We start from the raw sequence: 21,424 nt of genomic DNA, 5'->3' as shown, positions 1-21,424 counted from the left end.
GGTAAGGTTCGAAAAGATGCGGCGACTGATGGAAGTGCTCTCTTGAGGAACCCAAAGTGGTGATATAGTGGCTGATGTTCAGAGCATACTGAACATGATGAGCATAACGAGGGAACACTTCTCCAGCATGATGAACGGCAGTGAAAGTATTGTGTAACGTGGAACAGAAGTGTGCTCTGCCCAATCCACAAATTGGGTGGCCCCACAATCTGCGCCAATTACCGCGAGATAAACCTTTTTATTAACGGATATAAGATCTTATCGATTGTAACGTGAGAAAGACTGAAGCTCACCGTCAACAAACTGATAGGACCTTGTAAGTCTCGCTTTTTACCTTGAAAATCTACTTTCGACCAGTTCTGTGAAAGGAAAATCTACGCACACCATTCCTTCATCAATTTTAAAACCGCGTTCGATAGCATGAAAGGGAGTTGCGGCTATCAAATTGTTATATGACTTCATAAATCTATTCTTGAAGAAAATATTACCAGCTGCAGAGTTAAATAGAGAAGATACAATATTCTATAAGGGTGTATAACTGCTGGTGTACGCCGATGATATCGATATCATTGGCTTTAATAACCCCGCCGTTAGGTCTGATTTCTCCAGACTGGAAAAAGAAATATCTCCTTCCCTAAAACAAAGAGGTGCTGAGGCATGGACGATGAAAACATCTGATGTGTCGACGTTACGAGTTTACGAGAGAAAGGTTCTTCAAAAGATTTATGGTCCTTTGCGCATTGGCCATGACGAATATCGCATTCGATGGAACGATGAGCTGACATAGCATTGATATAGCGAATCAAGAGGCAATGGATCGATAAAGGCCTAGTAAAAAAAATCCTTTACTCTTTTTTCAGTAAATAGCTTGAGTAATGTACTATATATCCTTCTAAGTGGAATTAAAATAAAGCTGGATACAAAAGGAGTCTCGATGAATGAGCGCCACAAAATTTAACATAAAACAAGAAGGCAACAATGCGCTTCGCAGATGAATTTATCTATGACAGTATCAAGTGAAAAGAGTTGTGTTGGAATTGCGGTGATCCGTAACAAACATTGGCAAAGCCAGAAAGACTGTGCTATGTGACTGACAGGGAATTGTCAAAGCCTAGGAACGGCCAGCTTTGGGCAATAGTAGAGGAATTGTGTTCTATCAGGGCAACGCTAGATCACATACATCCACAGTGACTTGCCTGAGTTTTTTGGAGCTAAGTTAGGAGGCATTAATTGATTACTACCTGCTCCTGTTTAATGGAGTTTTTAAAATTCTGCTAACCCAATGTTTTGCAAACAGGGACAAGAGTTTTTTAGAGAGCGCTAATGGCCACAAGTTATCAAACATAACTGTGTGATATACATCAGATAATTCTAACTATGCTAAATATAACCTTTTATTTAATATGAACGAAACGAACGTCTATTCTTATAATAATAATAATACCCAACGATTACCCTCCTCCCACCCAACCGCCCGAGGGGCGCAATCCGCGAACGAGCGGTATTAGCCGAGTCATAAAAGGCAAGAGAGTATTAAGCGTTGCGATCTTAAGCTGCTGAGCTACAGAAACAAAAATTTCAACAGCCGAAATTAAGAATTAAATTAAAGCTTATAATTTTTAAATGTTACTTGTTAAGAGTAGATAAAATAATTTTTTTAATGGTAAAGAGTGAGTCTGTTGGATCAAATGTGCTGGAATGAGAATTGAAATCATGACATATACGGCGGAATGGTTCGTTTAACTCAAAATTTGTTCCAGAAAACTTTAAAAATAAGGGTCTGAACTGCCTGGTAGAGCGAGCGTGAACGTTAAAATTAATATCAGATAAGAGAGATGGGCTACAGACTGACCCATTCATGAATTTTACAAGAAATATTATACCAAGCATCTCCCTAGTACTAGCGAGTGTCGGGAGACTTATAAGTTTTAAACGGTTAGTGTGAGAGGGAATTTTTAAACTGGAATATCAATGCAAATGATTTAAAGCAAAAAGTAAAAATTGTTTTTGAACGGACTCTAACTTATCCGAATGGACTTGGTAACTAGGGTTCCAAACCACAGAAGCATACTCCAATATAGGCCTGACCAGAGATGAAAAAATAATTTTGGTGGTAAGCGGATTTCTAAATTCTTTACACCAACGTTTAACAAAACTAAGAGCCCCTTTAGCTTTAAAAACCGTGGAAGATGCGTGAAGATTAAAATTGAGTTTGGTGTCCATAGTTACCCCTAGATCAACAAAACTGCATATTTGCTCCAACCTAAAGTTTTGTATTGCGTATGAGGTAGGGTCTACAGCTCTACGTGAAAAGCACATCGTTTTACATGTTCTAAGGTTCAATGGCATGTCATTTCAAAGCAAATTAGTTATGGTAGATTTCCCTTTACGAAAGCCGTGCTGAGAACAAGAAATTAGTGGAGAGATCCGGAAGGTTATGTGGTCAGTTATAATTGCTTCAAAAAGTTTAGGTATTGTTGACAACTTTACTATTCCCCTATAGTTTTCAATAGATGACCTAAATCCACTCTTATGTAAAGGAATTATAAATGACTTTTTCCATATGGATGGAAATAAGCCTTGCATAAGAGATGAATTAAATAGTTTTGTTAGGGGTTGGTATATATATTTGGCACATTTCTTAAGAAAGCATGAGGGAATCATATCTGGGCCATAATTGTATGATTGTTCTAACATATTTAACTGATTTAAGACGTCTGCTTCGGAAATGGTAGGTGCATTAATGACAGAAATCGGACATAACTTGTGCTGATGTGGAACATTTTTTGGAGATTTTGGAGAGTAATTGGACCTACAGAATTCAGCGAACATATTAGAAATGGTGTGATTGTCACTAGACATACTAGACTTATATTTCAAAGCGGACGGAAAATTATAAATCCTGCGTTTGGAGTTGACGAAACCATTGCATATATTAGTTAGAGAAAAATTAAAACATTATACCGACAAAATTTTAATTGCCATCAATTTGTTGTAGTTTCTGTAGTCTCGTTTGGCTTAGCTTAGTGTTCTGTAGACTACCCTAAGATATTTCAAGTGTAAGAATGGACTTGCGGCTCTACCATAAATACTTAGTTTATCATGATAACCGTTAGTCAAATTAAGATGTACGTATATATATGAATTAAATGAAGTTCCAATAGTGAAAAAATGAAGGAGTGTTCTTATTCGATAAAACTGACGAAAGAAATTTACATATGCATGTGGTAAAGAAAAATTACTTTTTGGGGAACAAGAAAAAATCATACGGAGTCGAATCTGGTGAATACGGTGGTTGATCGATGGCATTAATTGCGTTTTTGGCTTTAAATTCGGTCACAATTGTGGATCGATGCGTTATCATCGTGTAAAATCCATGAGTTTTTCTTCCACAATTTCTGCCGTTCTCAAAATAGAAACTCCAAATAGAACTCCTGTTGACCGTCTATGCCGCTGGAACAAATTCGCAACGTACCATACCACGAATATCGAAAAAAGTAATGAGCAGCACCTTGATTTTTGAGCGGCTTTGGCGTAGCTTTTTTTTTAGTTTCGGCTAATTTTTTTCGCTCGATTGCGATGATTGTTGACTTGTTTGCATGTCAAATGGTAGTTATAACGAATGTGGGAACGGAATTCGCACGATCAAACATGTCCAAAGAGACCTTGCGGTACTGCTTTTGCGAAAAAAATGAGAATTATCGGCACGATTCAGACAAGAACGCCACCAAATCATTCGAACGGACTAGCGAGAGACGTCGAGCTCTCTTGCCATCTTTCTGACACCTGCCTGACGATTTTCAAGACCATATCCTTCACAATGTAAATTATAGTTTCAATTAGTGCAGCGTTTTAGTATAGACTTTTTTAAACTGAAAGTAATTCACCAGTAATACTTAGATCTGTCGATATGAATATGTGAATATAAATCATAGATATGTACATATGTATGTTATGTTTGAATATTCATATGGCGATTCGTTGGTAGATTTACTTACCGCCCACTGTCATGTTGGCCGTTTTATCGATCAATTTGAATTCGGGCGCATCACCGGATACCTCGCACCGATACGAACCGGACGAATGGACATTCAGTTTCTCCAGTTCGACATTGCAGATGAATTGATTGCAGTGCGATGAGCCATCAGCAATGGTGACACCTTTGACGGGAAACCAATTTGTAGTTGGCGGCGTGAGCGGCGAGTATCTGAAAGCAAAAAAAGAAGTAACTACTATAGTACAACAAAATTTGTTAAAATTGTAAGCGAGAAAAATGTAGGCAAAGACTTGAATGACTGACTGAATGATTGGACGAATATATGTAAGTATGTAGGTGTGTGTGACTGTGAGGGTGTGAGTCTATGTGGTCGTTGAGCTGGTGTACGTGTATTTGTGCTCGGCTGCATGAATGACTGCTGGAGCAAGTGAATGACTGATTGCCTGCATGATTAATGACTACACACCCACACATATATGCAAATATACACCTCCACCTGCTCTCTGAGTTGAGTGGTGAATTTGGCCAAATGCTGTGAAAATTGCCCAGTCAGCACTACGAAAATTGATGTCATTTCAACATCTCTTCCTCACATTATACGCCATCAGCCTCCATTAGAGCGCTTCCTCGCCCACATACTGGTGATGAATGAATGCATAAGAAAATTTGCATTCAAAAGAGGAAATTGCATATAAAAATAGAGAAACGTGGGCGCATGTGAGAATGAGTTCAAAAAATCAAAAAGCTAAGCGTTAAAAAGTGGTTTTGTTTTTGTTGCAAATGACTTTGGAAACTTTTTGATGGCGAGGGGCATAAAATTAACTTCATGAAGGGCTGCAGAAATCCGAATTCGATTGCTTGCGGAAATATGCAAATGACTTGCATTTTTAAAAGCGTTTGTAATAAAAGCAGGAAGTATATTGGGCTTGGTATAGTTTGTAGTTCAACCTTGGCATAGGGCCCCATCACTTAAGCCTTGTTAAATGAGAGCGTAATTTTTTGTGAATCCTAGGCTTAAGCCTAGCGGTATTTCAAAAAATTAGATATCATTTTTCAGACAACGTTGATACTTCTTCTTGGCCAATATGAAACCTTTGTTTGAATTTTCCTTTCGCTTTTTGTAAGAAACCCGATAAATACCCTAAAGACAATTACAAAAATTTAAAATTAAATACGAGACTTATATTTTTCTTCTTGTTTACTGGCGTAGACATCTCTTAATCTGATATAGCCCAGTTAACAACAGCGCGCCAGTCGTTTCTTCTTTTTGCAAGGTGGCGACAATTGGAGCTTTCAAGCGAGGCCCGCTCCTTCTCCACCTGGTCTTTCCAACGGAGTGGAGGTTTTCCTCTTCCTTTGCTTCCCCCAGCTTCCCTTCAATACTTTCAGATCTGGAGTGTTTTCGTCCATTCGGATGACATAACCTAGCCAGTGTAGCCGCTGTCTTTTAAATCGCTGAATTATGCCAATGTCGTTGTATATCTCATACAGCTCCTCGTTCCATAGAATGTGATATTCGCTGTGACCAACGCGTATAGGACCATAAATCCTTCGCACTTACTTTCGAAAACTCGTAACAACGACTCATCAGATATTGTCATCGTCCATGCCATATAGCAGGACGGTTATGCCGAGTGACTTATAAAATTTGGTCTTCGTTCATCTAGAGTGGTCTTTACTTCTCAATTGCCTACTCAGTCTGAAGTGGCACCTGTTGCAAAGAGTGATTTTGCGTTGGATGTAGAGTTGACTGTTGACTTTATTTACGACTTAGAAGTTATGACTATTGGCGGTGACGTGGGAGCCAAGTCGCGGGTGCGACCTCTGTTTGTTTGAAACGATATTTCGTCTTATTCTCGTTCACTATCAGACTCATTTGCCCCGCTTCCTTATCCAGTGCATTTCTTATAGCAACTGCAGGTATAACTAAGTCTAATAACTAAATCTAAAAAAGTTCTTTAAACACGGACTTTATTTTGATCTATCAGTGTGTACGGCAGCTATATCCTCGTTGAAGAGAAAATGATATCTGCAACATTTATGGTCGATATTTCAAAAATGAGGAACTAGCTCACGTATTTATAGGTAATTTATATGAAGCAGTAAGTGAAAATCCATTTTTTTGCAAACCACTGTGATTGGTAAGAAAGTGTTGTAATTTCTATTTGTATCTTTCTTGGTAAGCGTTGGCGGAATAAGCATCCCAAAGGTCAAAGTAGTAAAATGGTCCGTCCTAGTTAATTCTTACGTAGTATATTTCTTAAATTTGGAACAAGATTCTTAATGAGTTTAGGTTAGATGGCTGATCTAGAGAGATCGTATGAAAATATGAACTCCTGTGTTCGAACTTATAAATTAGCAAAACGCTTAGTAGCCAAAACAAATTTGCACAGGCGTTTAACTTCCATTCCCGCCAGTTCGGTGGGATATACGAAAATATGCGCTTCCAGATGTTTAAGTTATGATCTCCCAAACGCGAGACAGTCAAGAAAGAAGTGTTGAGTTTTCTCCACCCCGTCTTTTTCCATACAGCTTTTCTAGATTGCGTCTTGTAAGATTTCAAACCTTATAGCATGGACGTCGTCAATGACCTGTTAAAATTTCCACAACTAGGCAGAGGCTAGCCTTACTGAGGGCAAAGAGATAAGTAGATCTCTTGCACTGATCCGTTCTACTATTAGTGGTTTGAGGGTGTTTTTTCGTGCTAAATCATCAGCTTTACAATTTGCTGCGATTCCGCTGTTGCCTGGCACCCACACCAGTCTTATCACAAAGAGGCTCGATGCTATTGATAGCGAGATTAGGAACTCCTTTACCAACTTTGAACGCACTGTTAATGACTCTGCATACCGCAGAAGTAGATTTACTGCTACCAAAATAGCTGCACCCGTGAGCCCCCTAGCTTTGACCCATTCGTAAAAAAGCTCACTGCTCCTCTCCTCCAATGGCTTTTTCTGTCCCACAACTCCCTCGTCGGTATATAAGAAGAAAAGGAGCCGTCAGAGTTCGGTTTGGCGACTCCAAGATGCATTACGAAGCCAAAGTGTGTGAGGATTTCCGATTTTTCAGAGACGTGTTCTTTTAGAAGAGATGGCGTTAAGTGTTATTATTGGATGAATCTTGACAGCTCTCCGCTTTATCGCAGAAACTTTCCATGAAGTCGTTTTTGCCTTTTTTAACTCGAATTTGTACATTTCAAGTCCCGTTTTATACAATGCCCAGTCGTCAATTGACTCATTTCACGTCTGCAAGACGCCTATATTCCCGAGAGTTATAGTCCATTTGAGAGGTTTCTCTCTGTTCTTCGGTGTTTCCAGTGCAGTTTTACACGCACTGTTACAGTTGGAGGCTCCTGTGGTACATTTTCCATTTTGTATTTGTAGGATTTCTAAAATACTTTCTAGGCGGTCATTCTCCGACTAGACTGAAAGCGATATAACTATGATGAGAAAGGTAGTGCTCGTCAAGGAGTTTCCAGTGGTCTACCACTGTTCTTAACGAGTGACACTTTTAAAATTATTAACGCCATAAAAGTAATTACAGTTTTTTCAACACTTTTCAATTGTATTTTTTGTATGCTTTTTTGCAGCATTCAACGAAATTACCACCGCTTTGAAAGCATTCATTTGGCTGCAATTTTTTGCCTGCTAGCTGACGGGTTTTTATGGTTTTAAGTACGGTTTAGGGATTTTGCGATGTTATTCTGTTTTATTTCTGCTCTTTGTTGCGGGCATGACCATTTGTTGTTGATAATTGCACAATAGCGGAACTAAAAAATGGGGTTTTTTAATTGAAATTGATTTTTGGCTTAGTTGGCCGCAGATAAATTTACATAAAACCCGACGAAATGTTACAAATACATTTGACACATACACGCACATACATTGTGTATGTAGTTGTAAGCACCCTGTAGGAAATGCCATGTAGGAGTATAAGGTCACCAGGCATATTTCCGGCGATGTGCGGTAGCGTTTGCAAGGAGTCAGCAATTTCCTATAGGACATTAGTCAGTATGTATTGAGTGCGGCACCATTTTTATTTCGAATGTGTCATTCGATAAAGCCAATTAATTGGACCACTCAATGTTGGCCATTGTTTGGAGAGTGGGTATTTCGCAAAACATATATTCGAAATAGTTTTTAAATGGCTCGTTGCGTTGTGAGCTCTCTGATTGTGGTTGCCTGCTGGTGACCTGATTGCGACTAAAAAAATTGGTGCTTTGATATTGACAATTTGAGATTAGCAGCGGCATTGGTTGAATATTGAAAACAAATGCAGTTTATAATTTTTTTCAAGTTTTAAAAATTTGAAAAAGTGTGGCTTATAGTTTAAGAGGATTTATTTAAGCTTACTGCAAAAACAAAACTAAAAAATATAACACAAGCCTTAATAAATTCCCAGAGTTATTTAAAATATTCAACGGAGTCTGTGGTTCATGATTTCAATTATCAAGTTTTTATGTTGTGCATTTTTAGTTATTACAAATTCTTAAATATTAAAAAAATTTATAAATAAATTTAATTGTTTTAGTTTTAACACGCCTAATAATTTTTGGTTTAAATATATAATGCAATTCGGATTTTAATGAGTTTCAGTAGCTTTAATTTGATTATCTCTTAATTAAATATATCGGGTGATTTTTTAAGAGCTTGATAAATTTTTTAAAAAAAAAACGCATAAAATTTGCTCAATAAACGTTAGGACAACATTTACTTTTTGAAGAAATTAAATGTTGACTCATGTTTTCAACAAGATGGCGCTACATGCCACACAGCTCGCGATTCTACCATTTTGAGGATGGAGAATTCATCTCAAGAAATGGACCCGTAAGTTGGCCACCAAGAAAAACGCCTTTATATTTTTTGTGGGGCTACGTCAAGAAAGTCTACAGAAATAAGCCAGCAACTATTCCAGCTTTGGAAGACAACATTTCCGAAGAAATTCGGGCTATTCCGGCCGAAATGCTCGAAAAAGTTGCCCAAAATTGGACTTTCCGAATGGACCACCTTAGACGCAGCCGCGGTCAACATTTAAATGAAATTATCTTCAAAAAGTAAATGTCATGAACGCTAACGTTTCAAATAAAGAACCGATGAGATTTTCGCCGTTGCGTTTTTTTTTTTAAAAAGATGCGCAAGCTCTTAAAAAATCCTATGTCCTTTCAGAACCTCAATAACGAAAACTAAAGCAATAAGTTCGAGCGGAAACAAGTATTACATGAGGATGGGAATTTGAGTGGAAATCTCAAACAAAATATTCGCATAAGAGGTAGATTTCTGTACCATAAAAGTCCAGGTCAATGGGCAGACGAGACAAGGCAACGGAAATTACGATTGGATCAATCTTATGTGGTTTTAGCCGTGTTTACAACAGCGCCAATCGGTCTTTCTTCCCCGATTTTTCAACCATAAATCCTTCGCAGAACCTTTCTCTCGAAAACTCATAACGTTGACTCAACAGATGTTGTCATCGTCAGTGCCTCTGCACCATATAGCAGGACAAGGATGATGAGTGACCTGTAGAATTTGGCCCAAGTAGCACCTGTTGGCAAGAATTATACTGCGTTCGAATCTGAGATTGTTGTTGGTGTTAATACTGTACGAATTTGCTGTTATGACTGTCAACAGTGAGCTCCTTTCCGATACTGATAGAGCTTTTGGAATTGCTCAACGTCCGATCCTGACGGAGCTTTTGGTATTGCTCAACGTACTTGGAGGATGGTGCCACGTGTAGAAGTTCACGCAAGTGAGGAATGTTCTCTGAGCGCCATTCACTTGGAGGTGGCCAGAAACGATTCTTTTACATATAGCTCAAGCCGCTGGCGACTTCTGGTCTTAGACCAAGTATCCTCTGGGTAGCCAAAAAAAATCCGCTTGAAGACGAGCTAAAGTAATAACGGCGAAATATCCCCTCCCCAGGGTTATGCGTTTTGCTTGGAACCCGTCACCTAAAAAACCCTTCCAATGGAAAGAGGAACATAACCTCACTCTACTTTGTTAAAATCTGAGATAATCGGGCCAGGATACCACAGACAAAATTGCTTCCTAGACAAGTAAGGACGTCGGTCTACTGTGATACATAAATTAATCAATCGGAAATGCTGAAAAATCGAAAAGACGTGTTGAGTCTGCCACAAATTGGTTGAAATTGATATCGATTTGGGCAATGCCGTCAGGTCGAGGTATGATCACCGAGATGTTTCAACCTCAGTTTTCAAAAAGCTGAATAATAGAGATTCGATAAATGTATCCATCTTACTTTCCACAATGCAACTTTGAACGACTAAAACAAGTTGTGAATATTTGGGATGAACAGGCGTAAGAATGTGTGGCGAAAAAACCGTACAGCGTTAAATATCTAAACCCTTGCTACAGCCGTGAAACAAGGTGGTGGGTCTGTAATGGTTTGGGGATGTACGATGTCCTCAACGGGTCGTAAGATATATGTATATCGATATTCTAGAACAAAATTTTCACAAAAGAACCACGAAATTTCTACTAGAAAATGTGTTTTCTTTCAAAATACCAAACCTAAAAGATCGTGTTCACAATACAAAACTGTTATTGCCTTTTAACGTTAAAAACGCTCATTCGAACTACAATCGCCTGACCTTAATCCAGTTGCGAATCTGTAGGACTTTCTGGAGTACAGAAACCTACTTTATAAGCTCGAAAAATTCATTGTTGAAGAATTGAATAAAATATTGGGTAGTTGAAAAAGTCTTTTCGTATTTCTAACTTCAACTTATTTTTTTTTATATTTATAATGAACTTATTTGGACCAAATATGTACCATTTTTATAGACCACTTTTTGCCGTTTTTTCCGCTAGAGACATTATTCTATCAGTATAAAACTTTTCTGGTTTCTCGGCGAAAAACTGTGACAATTGATTTTTACAGGCTGCTCTTGAAGTCAACTTTACTCTATTAAGGGAATTCTGCATTGACCAAAACAAATGGTAGTCCGATGGTGCAAGGTCATGGCTATATGGTGGATGCTCTCCCAGTTTTTGCCGAGTCATCAAAAATGTGTATGGTCTAGCGTTGCCGTGGAAGACGAAGCCCTTTCTGTTGATTAGTTCTGGCTTGCCTCAATCTCATCAGTTGCTGACATTAAAATGTAGAATCAATCGTTCGACCAGGCTGGTGCAGCTCATAGTGGATGATTCCTTTCCAATCCCACTAAACACTCAGCCTAAGCTTTCGAGGGGTCAATCCTGGCTTTACGACCATTTGTTGAGCTTCACCACACTTAGACCGTGATACTTTTCACACATTATTGACGTATTTGAACTACTTTTTGTCTCCTGATACCATTCGCTTCAGAAATGGTTCGATTCCATTTCGTTTCAGCAAAGAATCGCAGATGTTAATATGGTTCATTAAAGTTTTCACGGACAATTCCTGTGGTACCCAAACAAAAACTTCGTTTTGAAGCCAGCATTTTTTAATTGGTTCAAAACGGTTTCATGATGAATGTAAAGTTCCTTAGCGATGTCTGGCTGATATGGCCTCAATCTCCATACTTGACCTGTTACTCAGAGAAAGCAGTATTTACTGGTACACTTCCGTCCGAATACTTTGCAGTAATCGAGTTCACCTAATTTGGGTACAGGGACACAAAGTTATAGTTGGAAGTGAAATGTCTGATAAGCTTGCCTTTTCGGCAGAGGCTACTAAGCCGCTACGACTAGAATCCCCCTGTGCTGTGGGTTCATATATCATAGGGAATCGCTGCTGGAAAGGACTGATGGTGATAACTATTGATAGCAACCGCCAGAGTTGCGCTTAGCAAAATTGCCAAAACTGCTACTGGTAGGGTACAACCGGAAGTAGTTCAAAATAGAGTTGCCTAGAGACAAATTCAAGGACCTTGTCTCAATGTACACCTGTAATTGTAGGCTCAACAAACACCTTAACAACATCTGATCTTAGTCTCATTTGCAATGTGTATATTATCTGACTTTGAGCCTGCAATTTTCAGAGTGCGTAGTAATCTGCAGACGCAGTAGCATTGCCCAGAGACACACGTATGCTTGCAGGGAACGCATTAACTCCATAGCACCAAGCCTATTCGTGAATTTATAAGAGTGCTAGGCATAAGTGAGTCCTTTTGAAAGAAGGGAGAGCACAATAGACCCTTGGTCGCCGTGCATACTTCTAAAAATTTCTAGTTTACTCCAACTTACTAATTTTGATTGTGTTTAGTGGCTAGCTGCATTCCAGTTTATCCTTCTTTACTTATTTGAATACAATTTATGTGGTTGGTTGTTTGCTAAAGCTGTTAGCATATAACATCTTGCTTAAATTTTTTAAGCTTCAACTGCTATTTTGGCAAATTGTTTAATGTGTTTATAACAATTTTTCATTGATTTCGCTACAATTTCATTATTTTAATCCAATTTTTTTGTAGCAAATGCCTTTCAATTAGCTCAATTATGGCTTACCGGTTAATTGGAAGGCAAAATGTATATATTATTTATTATAAAAATACGGCAGCCATTTAAGTAATTTCGAAAGTTTATCTATTTATTTACATATGCTTTAATTTATGTGTGTGTACACAAAAAAAAAAGTGACATATTGTGAAAACAAAACCGTCTGCTATAAATTAGCAGCTAATATAGAATATCACATATATAGCTTGCATGTGCAAGTATTACCTAAAAGTGTGGAAAAAATCGCAATCTCAAACGCTGGATATTATGTGGAATACAAGTTGGTAATTGAAAAAGTGCACCGGAAAAAATTTTGTATGTTTTCGGCCAATTAAAAGCGGCTGCGAATTTCCGTCAATTAAATACTGCAGCTGCCAAGGCCAATAAAAGTCGCCAAATGGCAAATTGCTGGAGACAAGCTAGTAGCTGCTCATCGGTGTGGGGCAAGAGGTGGCACGGTGGCAAAGTGTGATGTGCGCGCAGTTGTTGGTGTGCGCTCTTCCACTTCGATTTGTCGATAAAAATTCGCCGCTTGCATATGCAGTGGCACGTAAAATTACAGTGTGTTGCATGTGGCTCGCGATTTTCCACTCGCCGCTCGCGGTCCACAGCCAATCTGCGCCATTTTCAATTACGCAGCCAAATTAGTTATACAGTGTGTCAGCACTTGTTCACGCTTTTAACCAATTGTGAGTAATAGAGATGGACCGAAAGAGCGGAGCTAATGGAAGAGAGTGCAGTTGTAAGCGCCCACAGCATAAATAAAAAACTACAATGTGTTTTTGTGTTGTGATGTTTTGTACCGGAAATCGATGTTTGATCTATCATTCATCGTCGGATTTTAACATTGGTCGTAATGTTAAATGGGAATGGTTGGTTATAGAATAGAAGTAAACACTATCTGATCTTGTTATATTGAATACCGCTATTAACAATATTTTAGTAAATAGGCTAAAAAGACTTTGTCTTGATCAGGAGATTGTGCACTGTCTTAGAAGACTAACGCTTACTTTTATGCTGCCGAAGTTTCGTGTCACATCTTGTAATAATTTTCAAGACATCGGTCTTAAAGTGGAGCTGTCGCTGCTACTTTTATTTACAACGGATAAAGTACACTTTGATTGATAAAGGCGGCAGCATAGTAAATAAACAACGCTCAAATATCGGTGTGCTGAATTTCGACGTAACCCTAACATACCATAATCAATGTTGCACTCTGCCCGGCGAGGTTACAAGAGACATTAACATTTATAAATTTTTTGAAATCAAAAGGCTTTGTTCCCAATGAGTGTGTGCCTTTTTTTAACATCGTCGCTCTTGCAAATTTTGTTACGATTAAAACATTTCCTCATTCATTGATTTTCTTCGCTTACCTGAAAAACTCCATCCCATCCTTATACCACTTAACCGAGTTTAATGTGCGATTACCCATTTCATAGCTGCAGAATAGTTTGGCTTTTTGTGCGGCATCGATTATGCGCGGGACGGAGAGATTTGACAGGTTAAGTGCTTGATTCATGTGAATGTCTGAAATAAGTGGAGAGAATAAGCGTTAATTATTTTTTTTTTAATTCTTTTTTCTTTAATGAGAAAATTTAAAATATTGCCTACTTGATTATAGTGATGATGGAACAAAATTTAATAAGGGTCAAACAAACTATGCTATCCCAACTGAAATTTAGAGTTGAGTAAATTCAAGTGTGGGTTTTTAAATACGTGTATTTCAACAAGTAATAAAACGTATTAATGTAACGTTGTGGCCAAAAATTTAGTTTTATATTAAAGATATACATATAAAGATTGAAATGATTTCGCGAAGTGCTGGTTTGAGTAAATTCTGGCTGACAGACTCAGTTCTCTATCACTTTTAGCATCAATAACGGGCTGAATGTTCTCTTCCGTCATCAGACATCAGTCGTCTCTGTGGGACCAAGTCACAGGCCCACAACGCGAGATAAGGCGCACAATTCAGCTAGGAAAAAGTCATTAATCATGGCTCTATAGCATTCACCATTAACTGTAATATTATGACAAGCTTCATTTTTGAAGTAATATGGAACAATGACTTCCTCTGTCCATAGAGCACACCAAAAAGTGACTTCTTTAGAATGTAACGCCTTTGCAACAATAACTTGTGCATTGTTCTTGTAAACATTGCGATCAGCGGACTTTTCGTCTTGGATTCATTCACACATCGTGCAACGTTTTTGATGGTTGTTCTACTTCAATTCTTGCAAAAGGAGAATTTTGTAAGCCCACAAAATCTTCCATAAAGTGGATGGGCACAGCGCCAATTGTTGCTAGCGATGACGGATTGGTCTTCGTCGATACACTGCACGTGCCGATCGAGCCGGGTCCTTCTTCACCTGGCCTTTCCAGCGGACTGGAGGTTTTTCTCTTCCTCTGCGGATATTGCGTTTTCGACGCAGGAAAAGTTCTCTGAGCGCCTCTCACTTGGAAACGGCCAGAAATGATTATTTTACATATAGCTCAAGCAGCTTACGAATTCCGGTCATAGGCCAAGTATCCTCTACCTAAAGTGAGAAGGCGAAACATGCGCTGCATTTTGGACCCGCCACGTAAAAGATACCCACAATGAAAGTAAGAGCCTAAGTAAGCAGCCTTGAACTGGTTTATTGTCTATTTGTGTAGTAAGAAAAAACATTTTACAGTGGGTGTTTCCGTCTTGAAGCTGGGTATGTCCTACAAGCAGTTTCCCACCGCCTTCTTCATTTAAAACACACAACAGTACTCATGTCGTCCCAAATTTAGATTAAAGAAAAGTCCGAAGCAAAATATTTAACCTGCGATGAAGAAATGAAGTACGGATACAAATCGCGGGAGGAATAAGCCCAAAGTTTAAAGCGTTCCGTTGCTACAAAATTTTTAAATTCTTTCCGTCCCTATAAAAATGTTGATATAAGAATTTCTGCATACTACTGTGCCATTCTCATAGCAAAAAGCTGAGAAATTCAGCATAATATGGTTTTTGAGCTTTTAGAACCTTATGGACCTAAATACCGATTGAGCTGTGTGAATTGCGGATTGCATAAAGCAATTAAGGCGTTCATTATAATCCGACAAAGCTCACTGGCAAACCAATCAGTCGACCAACCCTGAAAGCAATAAGTGAAAATGAGTAAAGAAAGAGGAAGAAGTTCATGTAAACACGCTTAGAACTCACCACATTCATACGGCCAACGGACATACCGACTATGTGGCGATAGTGGCAATATGCTCAACCACGAATAAACTTGCCGCACATAAAGCGCATAAAGAAATTAAAGGATTTTCGCATTAACAGATTTCTTATGTTGGTTCACCTATATACATGTGTTGCACGAACATACAAACATGTGTTCGTCAACATATGGCGAGGCAGCACGTAAACCCATTAGATGTGCGCGCAAATGTCCGCAGCTGCTTACTGAACCGGGATAAATTAGCCGCAAACATAGACAAGCCGGATGGAAGAACAGATGAGTACATACATATAACTATAAACATATATATTTATATATAAGTATGTGCGTTTGCGCTTGATAAATAAAGACGCAACCAACAGGCAGGATGAGTAAGTGCAAATTGTGTCTGGGGGAACGTGATCCCCAGCCGTTAAGTTGCCATATGCATGTCTGTGTATGAAATCCCCGTCAGGACACGCTAACCATTAAACCACTTTGCTAATGAAACATCACTTGACGCGTTCATAGTTGTTAAGTCAGAGGTGTCGAAACGCGACTTAGAATACTACGCGATTTTGGGAGCCCTAAATAAATGAGTCCCACGCTTTTTACTGCTTTCGAAGCCTTCGCCGTGCTTTTCTGGTATCAAGACAGGCCTTCTTTGAACTTTTGTTCAAAATATACTATGGTCAACATCTTTTATGAAAGGTTAATGGAAAATCGAAGTAAAATGTATTTTGTATTCTTGCCGATTTGACTAATTACACTATTCCTTCTTAAAGTAAAAGGTTTTAACGGTGTGATTCATTTTAAGCCTCTGGAAGCAAAATTGCTCGAAATGATGTTACCTTACCAAATACTTAAATTAATAAGTTTGTGTATCCCTTTAGTCAAAGTTAAGGAAAAGCTAGAAAAACGTTAATTATTAATTAATAATGCACTTCGCCCAGAATCGGCACTCTCTAAGTTTGTCTAAGTTTATCAATTACACTTCTCTTTCAACGAACTAAAATAAAACTATCTAAACCTATTGTAATGTTGGATCTAATAAATATCAGAGAAACCATATAAGCAGCAGTTAAAGTCGACTTTTTCGACTTTTCCGACTTCTGCGTTTTGATATTGATAAATACGGAATGAAATAGAAGGATGATTAGGAAAGAGTAATAAATACATTCGAAAGGTTCTTCCTGGAGCTCGCTGTTAGCTAAAAAAGTCGGTTGGAAACGTTTATTTGAGCTCTAACATAAGAAAATTCTGAAGTCTTTAATAGCGAAGCCTCCGATGAATTGCGCCTCTGTCATAAGTTTAGTGTTAATTCCACTGTGGATACTTTTGACACAGATGTACCAATCTTTGACTACTTAGATGTGTGGTTGTGCAGCTATGCGTTGAGTCTAGAGACGTTAATGCCAACTCTCGTCAAAGTCAAATAGTTGCTGTGTTGCTTTTATGCGCACATGTTTCATAACAAATTTGCTGACTTATCGTCCAGCACTTAATATCGCTCGAGCGTGTAGACATACGTTGATGAGCAAATGTGGGGCAAGCAGTGACGTGTCATTGATGGCTGTGCGAAAGCAAACATGTGTGTTCGTGAAAACTGTATATTCCAACTTTAAAAGAATGTTTTAAAAGCTCTATTTTCTCTAAGCACTATTTCTCCCTTAAAGTACTCAAATCCTGATGGATCGGTTAATGTCAATCCAAGCCTCTTTGCAAAGTTCGACAAGGTGTGTTTACCGGAATGATTCCACTTCGCCTGTTTCCATACATATTTGGTAAAGAGCTTCCAACAAAATTCTTACACGTTCCGCGAGTGAACCTATGACTGCGTCCAGTGATAACACCGACAATTGTGGCGAGATTGACTTTGCTAAGAGCAAGTACCTCTTTCGGTTCACCCTGGGCCAGAAGGATCTCACAGTCCCACAAGTCCTGGTTTTTGTCCAGCGCTTGTCGATCTCACTGGAGGTTCATAGGTCCGACATTAGAACGCAATAGGACATCGGAAAACTGATAGTTTAATTTACCACTTTTTGACCAGCCAGAAAAGCTACTTCCGGGTTGATTAAACTAAGAGTTTCTATTTCGATAATTTGTGATTTTTTCGATAATTCGAAAGTCAGGATTTTTGTTGTTGATTATATAATTATACGCCTGCTACCTCCGTAAAATTCTTCATTCATTCTTGGTTATGTTAATACCGACAACACCCAAAATTAAAGTCACCAACACAAAGATATAGCTTTCGATAAAGATGTATTCTTCGGTATAGTATTTAAGTTGATATGTTTTGTCAAATATGTCGAATATAGATTTTGGCTAATTGTAATAATGACTTAGATAGTCTTCAAAATGTAAACTATAGTTTTGAGACATTAGGTTAGATTAGGTTAATTTGGTAGGTTAGCAAGCCACGCATAGACCAGTTTTGGTCCTTTGCGAGACCAGATAGAGTTCAGTTGCTAGATCCATGAGGAGTAGTCATGGATTTTAGGATGCCTGCGCTTGACGCGAATTTTAACAGACTGTGCGGCTTTATTTCGATACTTTCCCCAGTGAATCATAGCGGGTGCCCATGCTTACAGCGTAGTCTTATCAATGCGGGACAAGTGCAAAAGTGATGCACCATTTTTTCCCTGCAGGGACAATTCTTGCAGTCTTCGCGATCCGTCAGTACCATTCTGCGGGCGTGTGTCGCCACCAGAAAGTGAGAAGTTAGTATTCCGATCATGTTCCTACAGTCTTTTCTATAGAGTGCTAATAAGAATTTTGTGTACTTCCGAACTACCGTTTGGCACACGACTTTTGCAGTCTTGCCCCTCGGTCCATTGGGATTTGATTTTCCTTACGATGCTTCTGTCCAGTTCGTCGTATAGACAATGCATGGATTTCTCAATGTTGATCACGTTTTCGGCTGTTAGCCGTACACCATTCTTGCAAATCTCGGTCACTATTTGTTTGCCTTCGATGCCTTTGTGGCCTGGCATCCAGTAGAAGTGAATTTGCTTCTAGCAATACTTTCCACTGCTGCCCTGCTTCTCAAGACACTTCTGGTGGATATGCCATACGAGGTTATTGCCTTGATTGCTGCTTGGTTGTATACGTAGATGTTGACTCTGGAATAGCCTGCAGGTGAATTAGAGGCCAGTTCCACAGCTTTCGCAATAGCATAGGCCTCAGCTTGAAATATACTGCAGTGGTCCGGCAACTTAACTCTGGATCCCTAACCCTAACTCTGGCTTTGAAACATTACTCTTTCAAATTTCAAAACACACAGAAATAGCGCGGATAAAAATGTAGGGAATGCGAATGTAAAGAGATAGCAGTTTACAGCCTAGTTCAAACTTCTTAAATCAGTCGAAGGCAAACAGTGTCGCCATTGAGTCTTAAATCAAACCGCTCAAAAATGGAATCACAGATCGATTTTGCTCTTTTCCCATTATTACAAATCCACAGACTATGAGTCAGACGCCATGGTGATTTTTTTCCACATTAATACTGCTTGTAAACTAGTCTTTCTGCAACCAGATAGATATTTCACTGCAGATTTAAATGAATAACTTGTATGCATATATTCGTTTTTCGAATTGACATGCGTTTGTGTTGGTTTTTTTTTTGCACACAACATTTGCGCACATTGTCTTTTTCAACAAATCGAGTGCGCACCATTTCATCTGAGTTCCGTTATAATAAAGCTTTTAGTTTCTGCAGAGCAAACTAGCCGCCTGCTCTGTAGTAGTTTTGGGAGCATTATATTTTCGTGGTAAATGCTTTAATATGGTTTTGTCGCTTTCGGGAAATGTCTGTGCGCTTATTAAAGAATTCCCAGTTCGCTATATGGGTTGTCTTTTCAGCGCTCTCTACAGTTCCCTCCTTTTGTTCACTTACTTACTTACTTAATGCCCTTCCCGTTCCCGTTGCCCTCAATCATCTTTCAGTTTCTTTGTCTCTTGTCTTCAGCAAATATATTTGCTATTTTCATAATTTTGTTGTTGTAGTCTCATAGTTTATTGTAGTTTGCTGTTGTTTTGTCATTGTTTACATTGTTCTTGTAGCTGCCACTTACTTACATCAATCCATCTTCGCAACTATCTTCATCGTCGTTGCTTTGCTTGCTGGCCTATTTGATATATTAATTTGACTTGTAGCATATTTGTAGGCGTACTAGACGCGGGCAAAATGTGATCTGTCTCCCGAAGCTGCTGAATGTGTGCCTTGTAGTTGGGTCTGCGGTTGAAGTATAATTTCTGCTATTCCAACACTGGCATTAAGTGTTAAACTAATACATGCAGATGCACATTACACATATTTGTTGGCTTTGATGGTTGTACAATGTACATTGCGTGCTTTTCCTGTTGCGTCTCCATGTTTACGATTCCACTTTCGAGTACATTACTATGAGCATTATAGTGATTATAAATGCACAGAAGAGATGTTTAAGCTTTGAATGCTTCAAATATTTTTAATATACAGTTATACAGCCTAAAAGTAATGGTCCAAAAATATCTGCCAAACTGTTTGGAGGTGATGTTATGTATGATATTAGTTACTGGATTACAACTGGGCGAATTTAGATAATAATCAAGTAATAGGTAGTGATATATCAGAATTTTTAATTCCAACTTACACTTTACGCTATTTAAAATAAATTTATAAGAAAAAACTTCAATGGACTGAAGGTCTTCCCTTTCCCTGGCGGATACTGCGTCGAATACTCTCAAAGGTGGTGTGTGTTCATACATTCGGACAATATGACCAAACCAACGTAGGCGCTGTCTCTTAAATCGCTGAACTATGTCGATGTAGTCCTATATCTCGTACAGTACATTGTTCCATCGACTGCATTATTCGCCGTTGCCAATTCCGCAGAACCCTTCCGCAAATCCCTCGAAAACTCATCGTCCATTCTTCTGCATTACTATATGATGACGGGGATGATGAGTGATTTTGTAGAGTTCGGTCTTTGTTCGTCGAGAGAGGATTTTACTTCTCAATTGTGTCGAGTGCGACGACTGTTCATTTGATGACAGGACATAATTTGTCTTCTCCTCGTTCACAACTTGACTTATACGATTCGCTTCCTTATCCATTCTGGAGAAAGCAGAACTAACGGCGCGGTTGTTGACGCCAATGATATCAATATCATCGGCGTACGCCAGCAGCTGTACACTCTTATAGAATATAGTCCAGTCATTTAAGATTAAATTTGGTAAGAATCTCGGAATTCGATATACCCATTTATATGTCTGTAAATACTTGTATATTGACACCCAAAAGTAGTCTCAAAACCTACATAAGGTAGGGTATACCTACCATAACAGTGATATTATTTGTCATTGTTTTAGCATTTTATATACTATTTGCTTAATGTATATAACAACTCTGAAAATAATTAAATTTATAGTTAGTTATAAGTAATTACTTATTACCAAAAGAATTATTTCTATATCAATTTAGTATTAAATCTCAAATGCAGATCTGTATACTTTGTGGGAAGTTTTACATATACGCATGTGTCTTCATAAATTTTACACTCATGGGATATTAAATGCTCAGACATAGCTCCGTCTGCTCTTTGCCAATAGAGAATTCGTGTCTCATTGCAACTTGCGGCAGCTGCTTATTCATTACTTTATATACTTATAGCTGAAATGCCTTCTAAATAAAGTCTTCAGCACACGCTTTCTTTTATATAAAGTAAACTTTTTTGACATTCTGCATTTTGCTAAACTTAAATCTGACTTTAGTGATGAGTCCTTTCAACCTCGTCTAATTTTATTACAATTCTAATGTACAAG

General features: G+C 38.5%; 1 protein-coding gene across 4 annotated transcripts in view; it reads right to left on the bottom strand.

The window, feature by feature from the left end:
- LOC126751284 (uncharacterized) overlaps positions 1-21,424 on the bottom strand; it is a 175,268-nt gene that overhangs the window by 52,224 nt on the left and 101,620 nt on the right. For all 4 annotated transcript variants that reach the window (XM_050461417.1, XM_050461416.1, XM_050461415.1 and 1 more), the window contains exons 3-4: positions 13,809-13,962; positions 3,999-4,207 (exon numbers count right to left, since the gene is read on the bottom strand). In XM_050461417.1, the coding sequence (XP_050317374.1) occupies positions 3,999-4,207; positions 13,809-13,962 (363 nt within the window). The remainder of the gene's footprint in view (positions 1-3,998; positions 4,208-13,808; positions 13,963-21,424) is intronic.

Source organism: Bactrocera neohumeralis, chromosome 2 (assembly GCF_024586455.1).
Source record: "Bactrocera neohumeralis isolate Rockhampton chromosome 2, APGP_CSIRO_Bneo_wtdbg2-racon-allhic-juicebox.fasta_v2, whole genome shotgun sequence".
In the NCBI taxonomy this organism is placed as follows: Eukaryota; Metazoa; Arthropoda; class Insecta; order Diptera; family Tephritidae; genus Bactrocera; species Bactrocera neohumeralis.
This window is presented reverse-complemented; position numbering and strand designations above follow the sequence as displayed.